Source organism: Calidris pugnax, unplaced genomic scaffold, assembly GCF_001431845.1.
Source record: "Calidris pugnax isolate Ruff unplaced genomic scaffold, ASM143184v1 scaffold103, whole genome shotgun sequence".
NCBI lineage: Eukaryota > Metazoa > Chordata > Aves > Charadriiformes > Scolopacidae > Calidris > Calidris pugnax.
Genome location: NW_015090990.1, coordinates 9,835,999 through 9,847,592, shown reverse-complemented (window position 1 = coordinate 9,847,592; position 11,594 = coordinate 9,835,999). Strand labels below are relative to the sequence as shown.

The following is an 11,594-nucleotide window of genomic DNA, read 5'->3' as shown; positions in this document are numbered from 1 at the left end:
TTTCACAACGCAGAAAAAGTTCAAATCTTTTTTTTTTTTTTTTTTTTTTGTTTGGAATTCATTTTTCAAGTCTTTTGATGATCTGTTACGTTTATTATGCATGATGATAGCTACACTACTTAGCTTGTTGAAAGGAAAGGAATTTTCATTTGCCGTATTCCTGTGGGTATGTAGTTGATTTATTCAATTTTTTTACTTAGCTTTGCTCATGGCAATTATTTTTTTGCCTCACATTGGCCATCCGCTGAAGTCAGAAAGAAAATCAAATTTAATATTCATGCAATGTTAGAATAGAAAGGCCCTTTAGCCTTTTCTGTTTTATCATTCCTGAAAAAGCAAAGAAAATTCAGTTTCTTTATTATTTTTTTAAAATAATGTCAATACTTGGTGGCTCTTCATGTCACATTCTTGTTATCCTATGTTTTACCATCAGTTGTTTTGGAGAACAGCAGGGGATGTTCTACAAAAATACATGGGGATGAATAGCCTGTCTTTCAAAGCTAAACACCAGATAATTTTGTTTCAAATTTTATGCTTTTTAGCCTATAGTAGTATGTTTAAAAGTGATCTCAGGCATTTGCTTGTTTAGTGTTTACTTCAATATTCATAGAATACTGAGGTATTGCCTGTCACTAGAGAATGTTACAGTCGAATCAGTTTTAGCAATACTGCTCTAAAGAAGAAATACATGGTTTTAATAGTAATGATAACTTTGATAGGTGACTTGTGGTGTTTTCGTCATGTGAAGTTCTCTTGAACATGAAACGAAGCAAAATGAATGACATGAATTAATTATTTCTATTTCTGTGTCAATAAATAAAAACATTAGGAGTGGAACATAATAAAGCAATATGGTTGCTCTAGTCAGTCTTTTTTCTATGTGCATCTTCAGCGGGCTGTCTGCATTTGATGGACTTAGCTACCTTATTGCCATAAATCAGCAGGACTCTTCAGGATGCCAGCAGGGTAATTTAGGTTGGAAGGGACTGCAGGAAGTTCCTAGTCTAGGTTCCCCCTCAAAGCAGGGGTTAGATCTGAGATCAGACCAAATTGGGGTTTTATGCAGTCTGGTCTTGGAACATCTGAGGAGGGAGGTTGCACAGCCTCGCAGTGCAACCTGTCCCAGTGCCAGCCTGTCCTTGTGGTGAAAGTGTTTTTCTTTGGATCCATCTGAACCTCCCTGTTTTCAGCTTGCACCCCTTCTCTTTTCCTGCCAACAGGCACCAGTGTGAGAATAGCCTTAAGTGTGTGAGAGAAACTTAAGGGAGTTCCAATTCAGATATGTCTTTACAAAGCTTCACTGAGTTTTATTAGTTAGCAAGAATGAGTAATCATAAGTAATCACGGATTCACGGATTTGACAGAGTTGGAAGGGGCCTCTAGAGACCACCTAGTGCAACTCCGCTGCTGAAGCAGGATTGCCTAGAGCACATTACTCAGGACTGCATGAAGGCGGGTCTTGAAAATCCCCAGAGAAGGGGACTCTATGACCTCTCTTATCAGCCTGTTCCAGTGCTCTGCCACCCTCACCATAAAGAAGTTCTTCCTCATATTTGAGTGGAACTTCCTATGTTCCAGCTTGTGCCCGTTGCCCCTCAGCCTATTGCTGGAAACCACTGAAAGGAGTCCAGCTCCATCATCCTTCAACCTGCCCTTTAGGAACTTGTAAACATAGATGAGGTCTCCCCTCAGTCTTCTCAAGGCTAAAGAGCCCCAGCTCTTTGAGCCTTTCCTCGTAAGGGAGGTGCTCTCATCCCTTAATCATTATAGTTGCGCTACGTTGGACTCTCTCCAGTGGTTCCCTGTCTCTCTTAAACTAGGGAGCCCAGAACTGGATGCAGTATTCCAGTTGTGGCCTCACCAGTGCAGAGTACAGGGGGAGAATGACCTCCCTCAACCTGCTGGCCACACTTCTCCCTATGCAACCCAGGATTCCATTGGCCCTCTTGGCACCAAGGGCACATTGCTGGCTCATGGAGAGCCTGCCATCCACCAGTACTCCCAGATCCTTTTCCTCAGTAGTACTTCCCAGAAGATCCACTCCTAACCTATACTGGTGCCTGGGGTTCTTCCTTCCCAGGTGCAGGACCTTACATTTGCCCTTGTTGAACCTCATTAGCTTCTTCTCTGCCCAGCTCTCCAGCCTGTTCAGGTCACGCTGGATGGTGGCACAGCCCTCTGGAGTGTCGGCCAGCCCTCCCAGTTTGGTATCATCAGTGAACTTGCTGAGGATACACTCTGTCCCCTTGTCCAGGTCACTGATGAATAAATTGAACAGGACTGGGCCAAGTATTGACCCCTGGGGGACACCGCTGGTTACAGGCCTGTCCCCCAGGCAATCATGTTGTCAAAAATAGTTTAAAGGAGTACATGTAAAGAGCTGCTTAGATTAAGCAAACCATAGTCCAAATCTTAAGTTGTCTTTATTTCAGAGTTTGGTTTGGTTTTTCTCTGTGGATACTTAGAATAAGTACTGTAATTTTGGCAGGAGATAATATCTTTATACAGTAGTGGTTCATTAGCATCATTACAAGTGAAAATTAGATCTCAATGCTTGGCAGTACTTATAAACTTGCCTCATTCATGATGTGATTTCAGTGTTGACACTGTAACAGTGCTGAAGTGAAAAGCTGCTGTTGCTCAATGCTGTTCTGATGTTTGATTGTAGAGACAAGCTGAGCAAGGATGAGGGTGCTGCTTGGAGTCTGCTGCTGCTGAGTGTGGCCTGCAGAAGTTGAGAAATGTGAGCAGAGTGTTGCTGTTTTCTCAGTTAGATTTTTATATTCTCCTTCTATAGATGTATTGAAGGAGGGATAGTGGTTTTGGTTTTTTGAGGGCATAGCTTGTTTTAAAATATATATGCCACTGTAACCATTTCATTGGCTGTATATATTTTAGTAGCCTTAAATGATTACAGCCTGTTAATGTACAAGACAATTCTAATTTCCCTTGTAGTTGTCAAAGAAATTTCTTAGAGACTCTTTAAAAAATTATGCTTAATTCTTTTCCTACTTTTCCAAGAGTTCTGAGTTCTATTAGACTTCAATAAGCATTGATATTCTACTTTGAATAGACCAAGATATCATCAGAAGTATATAAAGCCTTTTAGCCTAAAAATAATAAACAAATGAAACCTAATTTATTCTTTGAGAGCTTTCAGATTTATTCTAGTTGCTTATTAACAGTACTTTGAAGAGTGAACCTCAACAGTTTCACAAGTTGCTTAGTTGTCAAATAGCTAATTGCCTACCTTAATTAATTAAAACAAATTGTTTTATTACAGGAATAATCAATGACAGTATTAGTTTTGGCCATGTACATTTTTTTGTATAAAGATTTCTGCATTTATAGACAGCATTAGGAAATTATTCCATGATACTTGCTTTAAGGTACAAAATACTTGCGAATAAGGATCTCTGAAAACACTAAAGTAACTATTTTCTTCTGTAAAATACTTTCCATATCACCAGTTTTTAGTTCAAGTATAAAAGAGTTGGAGAGGTCATTTCATTAAGTCATTAATATCTTTGAACAGGCTTAAATTTCTTTCTTGTAAAGATGGGTAAAGGTAAGATCGTTTTGACTTAATCTCATGATTGCAAATTCATCTCTCTTTTTCTTGTTCTTTAGCAGAATATATTTACAAACTATTTTATTTCAGACCAAATTTATACTTCATTAGTGCAATGCTTTGACCAGTTAGTATCTTCTATCAGACTGCTGTGCCTATGGGTTTGTTTTTATATGCTAATAAAATGTCAGTTTCCTTTAGATACATAGTTCTTAAATCCACAGTTTGTGGTTTTGCCACATTGTTGCAGTAACTAGCATATGCATGTATTTTTCAGAGCATAATATAGAGCAAGTTAGTATCAGAAGTGAAGAGGAAGTTGAAAATGCTTTGTTTTCAACTATATAAACACACTCGTCAGTAAATGTGTTATTCCTTTAATGGTTGAGGATTGTTTCTGATCTTATAAACAAAGCATAAATGCTGTCTTTAATAACACACAGAAATAATTGTATGCATGTGAAGTTTCTGTTTTCAGAATTTTATAGATTTATTTCAGAGTTTTTTACATTAGTCTTCTGACCATTGCTGAAATCTGGTTTCCATAAGAGCACTTTGTCTAAATGTTGCAAATCGCCTTTTTCATAGTAGGGTATCAAGCCAGGAGGAAACCCAGTTCTACAGTCAGAATTTATTAGAACATCCGTTAATTAAGCTTCTGTTATTAATAGCCAATAAGTATTCACAGAGTGCCATAACTTACCCCTACATGGTTGCAGCAGCAGTTGGGAGGCCAATCCCAGCTGCTCAGAGGTGGAAGGTTGCCCTGACGTGCCAGTGGCTTCCAGGTACATGTTGAGGTCAGGTTGGATGGGGCACTGAGCAACCTGATCTACTGAAAGATGTCCCTGCCCATGGCAAAAGAGTTGGACTTAGGTGATCTTTAAAGGTTGCTTCCAACTCCAGCCCTTCTATGAAAGCCCTTCAAGGGATACATTCTTTCATCAAGTGTATATGTAATCCTGTAGTCTTCATTCATGTATAGTAGCCACTGTGGTTTTGGATGTTGTTTGAATTGTACAGCATGTTCATGCTAACATAGAGATTCAGCTGACAGTCTGAGTTTATGCAAATTCAACAGGGACAGTTTTCTCTGGGGCTTATTTATTCTTGGAGAGACTTTCACACACTCAGTCTCTCAGCACTTCTCTTCTTGGTGTGTTCTGTATTGTGGTACCTGTTTCTGCATCCACACACACAGGTACTTAGAGAAGCCACTGATGCAAACCAATACAGGAGGGGCTGTTATGGCACTGTTATTGTTGAGAAGGTATGGATATCTGGTTAGTTTAGATTTTTGTAGTAAAGCTATATGTATATGGGTCTGTGGCTGCTGTTAGCCAGCTGTCTTTTCACCCCTTTTTATGGAAATTAGAATTACTTTGCCATTATTCCGTGGTGTTCGTACACTAAATTTATAGTTTTACATGTGTATATATATGTGGTTGCCATGTATGAAGATGTTTCAGGTGAAAGGAAGAACAAGAAAATGAGTTTACACCTCTGTTGGCTCTTAGGGGCAAACATAGGTGTTCCTGTGTCAGATCCCTGCCATGGGAATGGACTTTGTAGTGGCTCCTTGCTTACAGTAATGAGACACGTAAAAGTGTCAAACAGCAGGCAGGAAAGAGTGAAGCTGAAACCAGTGAAGTGACACAATATTAATTTCTGAATTGACCACTGCCAAAAGATTATCAGTGCGAGTATTCTCCCTGTATGCCTTCCCCTGATTTCATATAGTCAAGCAATTCAGTCTTTTTTGTTTTCCCTGTGGCTCTTCTCACTGAATAACATCTGTATAGCTGTTACACCAAATTCCTTGTTTGCTAAGGAGTGCTTAATCCTGTCCTAAGAATATGCATTAGTCAACTTTTCCCAATTTTTTTTTCCCTGTTTCTGCAATTCCATACTGGTTGTTTTCTTCTTTTGACTGAATGCTCAGTAATTCTAGGTACTGTATTTAAATATTGCAACGCTTATAAATATGCCAGATTGATACAAAAGAAAAAATTCTTGCTTTCCTCAACACAGTTCACTGTTATTCTCTAAAAACTCTCATTCACTGTAAACAGTCTTTTAGGCCCTTTGGGGAAAACCCTGAACGAGCTAAGGAAACCTTGATGACAAATTTGGCCTCTGAGCTCTTGAAGGGAGAAAATGTCATCCTTTATTTCTTAAAGCCCACCTATAGTTCTATGAAGTGCTTAGAGGAGCGCACACCTCTTGCACTGGATGTATAAGAAAACGAATCTGTAAGATAACGAAGACTTTACTACTTAAAGCTTTTTGGATGAATTTTAAAAATTTAAGCTTAATTCAGAGCCTATTCAGGTATGTGATGTTCTCTTTGAATGACGGTGTAACAGTGGAGCAACTAAAGTCTGCTGGTCTTAAGATGTAGTTTGATGTGCCTTTGATTACAGTAGCTAGCGTCAAAAGAGTAAATAACTTGGAAAAATCCTGTCTGAAGCTTAATCTGAAGTCTGGCAATATCAAGGGTTACCTGAGAGGGAGGACGTTGGTTACAGAAAGGCATTTCTAGGTTCAGAAACAGCAAATGCAGTTACTAATGGATAAAGTACTTTACCTGATTGCTAAGCTAAGAGCTAAAGTCAATTCTGTCTACTGTTTACTTGCAACTAAGGAAATTTAATTTCTGAGCTCAAATAACTTCTTCTGCATTAGGATGTGCATATATTTTGCAAAGGTATGAATGTAACACTCCAAGTATTTTTAACTTTATAGCACTGTAGTTGAGAAGCACATGGGTAAGGGATAAAGGCTTAAAAAGAGACAGGTTTTTTCTGTTTTGCTGAACCATAAAACTCTCTTGTTTAAGTCTACAACAACGGACTGAAACTGAAGTGTATTTAAGGACACCATAAAATGTTTTCCTTATTCAGAGTGTGGGCAGACATGATAGTGCTGATAGTGTCTTGCATTTCATGGCAAAAATGCATCCTTAATACCTATCAGACCTGAATTACAAGTAATAGTAGCCTTAGCATAAATTGAGCCAGGGTTTGTCATAAAGCTAAAGTCACTGTCATTGGAACAATTTCACTTTGGTTTAAATGAATCATCCAAAGGGGTTTTTCTTTGATCTTTTTAATCGTGTTACTGATTCTACTTGCATAATCTTATAAGAATTCTGACTTGTTCCTTCAAACTGTGTTCACTTAACGGTTGGAGTTAATGGCCTATGCCTGTATGTTATACACTGGTTACTCTTTGTTTTTCCTCAGGAAGTGTCGCTGCAGCAGACCGCACAGCCTACATCAACAATAGTTCGTCCAGCATCGCTACAGGTTCCTAATGTACTGCTTACGAGTTCTGACTCAAGTGTTATTATTCAGCAGGCAATACCATCACCAACGTCTAGTACTGTTATTACCCAGGCTCCATCCTCTAACAGACCAATAGTGTAAGTTACATAAATCTTAGTACAATGTTTTCTTACAGAATTTGAAAAATATTTTGTTTTGTTTACTTTCAGTTACTGTTTCTGCAGTTAATGTACAAATTTGAGATGCTTTGGTGTAATGTGGTGCTTTACTACATATGAAACATACAACTTTCACTACATGTGAAATATAATTCCATGTTCTCCACATCACTAAGTTCATATTTTTGATCTCCAAATAAATATTACATTACAACTGTAAACAATCCAAATTTAAAATAATGTGTAAACTTGTTCTCTTCTCTGGATAAGTTTTCTTTTATATAGTTCATTCCTTTTTCAGTCCAGTTCCAGGTCCTTTTCCTCTGCTGTTACATCTTCCTAATGGACAAACCATGCCTGTTGCTATTCCTGCATCTATCACAAATTCTAATGTGCATGTCCCTGCTGCAGTTCCAGTAAGTAAGCATGATGCTATATTAATTTGAAAGTGGAGCAGATGTGCATAAGTGCAGCATAGAACTTAGCTTTAAGCAGCTTGATAGCTGTTTTGGCTTCAGAGGGTAGTGCTGTCAAATGCTCTCTATTATGATAACATACTCAGGTTTTCTTCATTTTTATACTTTATCTGGTCAGCTTGTTAGACCTGTCACCATGGTGCCTAGTATCCCAGGAATCCCAGGGCCTTCCTCCCCACAGCCAGTGCAGTCTGAGGCTAAATTGGTAAGTGAAAAACTCCATTATTCCTCAAGAAGAATAACTTGAGAAATTAATTAAATTCTATTGCTTTTTAAAACAGCTTTAGTTTTCTTTGTTAGTCTAAATTCTTCAACTACAGATTTAATAAAAACAGAAAAATAACAGGAGCGTTTATTTTACAGTTTCTTCAAATTCCAGCCTATGCTAGTACTGTTGCTAATGGTAATTTTTATCTTATTTTGAATCATTCTTCTAAATGAACTAGACTTTTAACTAAACTCCTTGGTCTTTGTGTTGGAGGATAGGAAATGTTAGTTGGAAGAAAGACGAGATTATTGGCATGTTAACAGCAAACATCACCTTCAGAGAAGCAAAATATGTTTCCTCCCAAAGGATATGATACTTCTTAAAAAAACCTAAAGAAATAAAAATATTTTTTAACGATGTTTTCAGAATCTCAACTGAGTATGGCCCATTTGGCAAGAGGTGTGCAATTAGATGCATGTAACTGACATACTTAAGAAAATTTGTGTGGAGGTTGTTTCTGTTGTGTCAAAGGGCTTGGGGACTATTTGGGAAAATCATGAATAAAACAAGCAGAAAAAAGTTTATTTTGGGTTTGTTTTTTTTTGTTTTTTTTTTTAAATATTAGTGATCCAATTATAGTGGTAGTCTGAATCAGTCATCAATTTCCTGAAAAATTTTCTTCAACATTAGGTAGTTCCTTCTCTGTTTTTGCTGTCTTGTTTGTTTGTTCCAACTGTTCTAAAATAATGGGAAATCTATTATTAAACAATAATTAACCCATTTCTGTATTTACAGATTCTTCTGTAAACAGTACCTGTCTTGTGGTGTTCCTCTTCTGACTCTTTGTGCTAAAAAAGAATCGGGAACACCTGGTGTATAAAATGTTTATTTTTGTACATCAATATTGATAAGTGGGAGGATGCCCATAACATCCTTTGGTATCTTGTTTCTCTTGACCTAAACCTGTGGGCTTTCTTTCCTTACCCGTTTTCTCTCCTCAAGCCACAATATGAAAAACAGTGAGTCTGGGAATAACTATCATTCTGCTGTCTGCAGTAATGGTATTCCAGTGTAGTGGGCACACTTAAGCATATTGCTGAGTGATTGGCTTTTACAAAGCTTTAAAGGGGGGAAAGAAGTACATTTATGTAGTGGAAACTTTGATCTCATGTTGGAACAAGCATTCACTCAGATGCGAAGAAAAACAAAGATCATTAGACTTAAAATTTAACAGTCTCATTAGGCTTCTCGTTAGAATTCAGCTAATATATGCAATTCAGTGATTGCTTATCTTTTTTCTTAAGTGAGACTGTAAAAAGGATATTTGCAGTATTTTTTTCCTTTCTTGTTGCTTAATATAAAGCATGAGCAGAATGCAAGAATATCAGAATTATGTATATTTCTTATGCTCATTTACTTTTATATAGTGCCTATTCACAAAAATAAAAAACTTAATTTCTTATCACTCCTAAAATAAAAGCAATTTAATGAGAAACTTCATGTTTATGTAGAAAAGCTTCCAACAGGAAGACTAGCTCACTATGCTATGTGATGTATTGTTGGCAAATACGTGATGGTTTATTAACTGTAAAGTTCCATTTGATTTTTAAAATTTAAGTCTTTGTGATGCCGAATCCTTTTTTTCATGTATCTCTTGAAAATAATTTTGCTTGCTACATATTAAATTCTGCAAAGGTATGGTAAACAGGTTTATTTTTCATGCATGTTCCTTGTTAAGCCAACAGAAGACTTAATATTTAGTTTTACAGCTATTTGTTTGCTTTTTATTTCATGAATAGTTCACATTTAAAGTTGAAATATTAAATTTCAGTGTTATAGATAAGTGAACAGTGTCTATTTCATTACAGTATATTTCTATTAACAGTGTATTGCAATTTGTGGATTTATTGGTATGTTTAAGTTAGTAGAACACTGGGAATGCTTCCTGTGTCCTTTTGCCTGCCATAGCCATGGTTCTGCTTGGTGTTGGGGTGAAGGGTGTCAGCCCAGTATTCTTACTGTCTTTGGGGCAGAAAGCTGGATGAGGGGGCAAAGCTGTGATGTTCCCTTCTCAACCATCAAGGCCCAGGAGTCAGGATACTTATAGGTCTCTAGAATTCTTAGCTGTTCCTTTATTTTATTTGCTACTTATTATTTGGAGAATTTTTTTGTTGTTCTTTATAGCCAGCCCTTGCAGTCTTGTGGATTTTTTTCATATTGCATTATAAAATGTAAAAATTGAATTTGTGGCAAATGTAAAAAAACATGCTTAAATAGTTTCCTAACATTGCAACTATTCTTCAGATATTAAAGTAAATTTGGTAGTGGATGGGATGAAAAATTTGGAAAGCTAATGCGTTTTTTTGTGTCTCCAAAAGGTTTGGTCATGTATGCTTTTAGTCATCATTGTTTGAATCTTGCTTTTATTCAAAGACCATACTTTCCTAATATGGTATTCTGCTTTTTCAACTGTCATGTGTGACAATACTTTTTCAAGGTATTCTTAATTGACAGAACTTAAATAAAATTTTTGAAGAATTGTTTGCAGTAACTTTGTCACTTCAGGATGATATCCCCAAATTGTTATCAAATACAGATCTGTTCTGTGTAGAAGGCACAACTCTTTGTGTTTTGGATGAAATGCCTGGCAGGAACCAGGCACTTCCCTTTGGAAGTGCTTTGTGCCTTTCTTTACCAACACCATTTCTGCAGTTAATTTCTTGCATGACATTTTAAGGAACTAGTGTATTTTAGAGTTTCGTAATAAGAAAAGCACTTTTTGCTCTGATTTCATTCCTCATCTCAATCATTCATTTTTCTTACCTGTTTTCAAAAGGCTACTATTGTGCAGGCTTCCTTTTGGCTTGTAGTGCATTATTTCCTAATGGTATGGAGTTTAAATACCAATTTGCAGGACTTAATTTTTATATTTTTATTCATGTGAAAACAACATACTTTTCTATTTTGATGAGTAGCCGTTCTTTCCTTACGAGTTGCATGTAACAAATTGTACATAGAACATCATACGTTTCTTTATATAAAATCATGGATTAACTTTAGTAAAACAAACTGACACTTCGATTTCTAAGAGCTAAAGCTTAAAATAACTGGGAGAAGACATCTTTGGTAATGAGCATAGGATGCCTTGCTATAGCACAATTACATTTTTTCTTCAGCTACCATAGAAGTCTTAAAACCCTGTAAAGTTAAGGGAACTAATATACTTGCTGGGGTTTTTTTGCCCACTATGGACAGCTTTGGGAGACTTTTTTTCAGTTCATAAATGTGCTCTGTTATGACATTTGAAAGTGTTTTTAGATTAGAGCTTCCAAACTTAACGCATAATAATCAGAGCTGTGTATTCATTTCTGTATTTGATAGTTTTCAGTCTGAAGTGTCAGGCTCCTTCAGTGTAGCAGTTTTGGTTATTCACGTGCAGCACGTTACTGAGATGTTACCTCTAGAACTCTGCTCCTCCTTTGCTCTTTTCTCTGGTTACCATTAAAGTTGCTTGATACTAAATGATCACATGAATTCCATGGAGCAACAGTTGGATGTGAGAAGAGGTTCACTGACAGAAATATCACATAGAAAAATATATGCCAACTGCAAGGAATGATGACTGGGAGGAGAGAAAAAGATGTAAAAATTAAAAAATGGTCTATGCAGTGAGCCAGATTCTTGGGATTGGTGACATTATTGCAAGAGGTTCTTGACTGAAAAAGCTGAGATTTAGTGGTCTTCCACTCAGTGTTAAGCACAATCTGCTTCCGCACTGAAACATACAGTGTTTTGTGTTTCAATGCTCTGGGATAGTTACATGAAATTAGATTGCATTTTAATTGGGCAATATTTTAGTTACTGTAGTGAATGTGACCTGTGAAAGACACTGTT

At 36.8% G+C, this 11,594-nt stretch overlaps 1 protein-coding gene across 7 annotated transcripts in view; it reads left to right on the top strand.

The window, feature by feature from the left end:
* The window catches only part of ATF2 (activating transcription factor 2), a 56,910-nt gene that overhangs the window by 23,632 nt on the left and 21,684 nt on the right, over positions 1 to 11,594 (top strand). For 6 of the 7 annotated variants that reach the window (XM_014954461.1, XM_014954458.1, XM_014954462.1 and 3 more), the window contains 3 exons: positions 6,817 to 6,995; positions 7,318 to 7,432; positions 7,611 to 7,697. In XM_014954461.1, coding sequence (XP_014809947.1) covers positions 6,817 to 6,995; positions 7,318 to 7,432; positions 7,611 to 7,697 — 381 coding nt within the window. The remainder of the gene's footprint in view (positions 1 to 6,816; positions 6,996 to 7,317; positions 7,433 to 7,610; positions 7,698 to 11,594) is intronic. The other variant, XM_014954463.1, reaches the window with a different exon arrangement.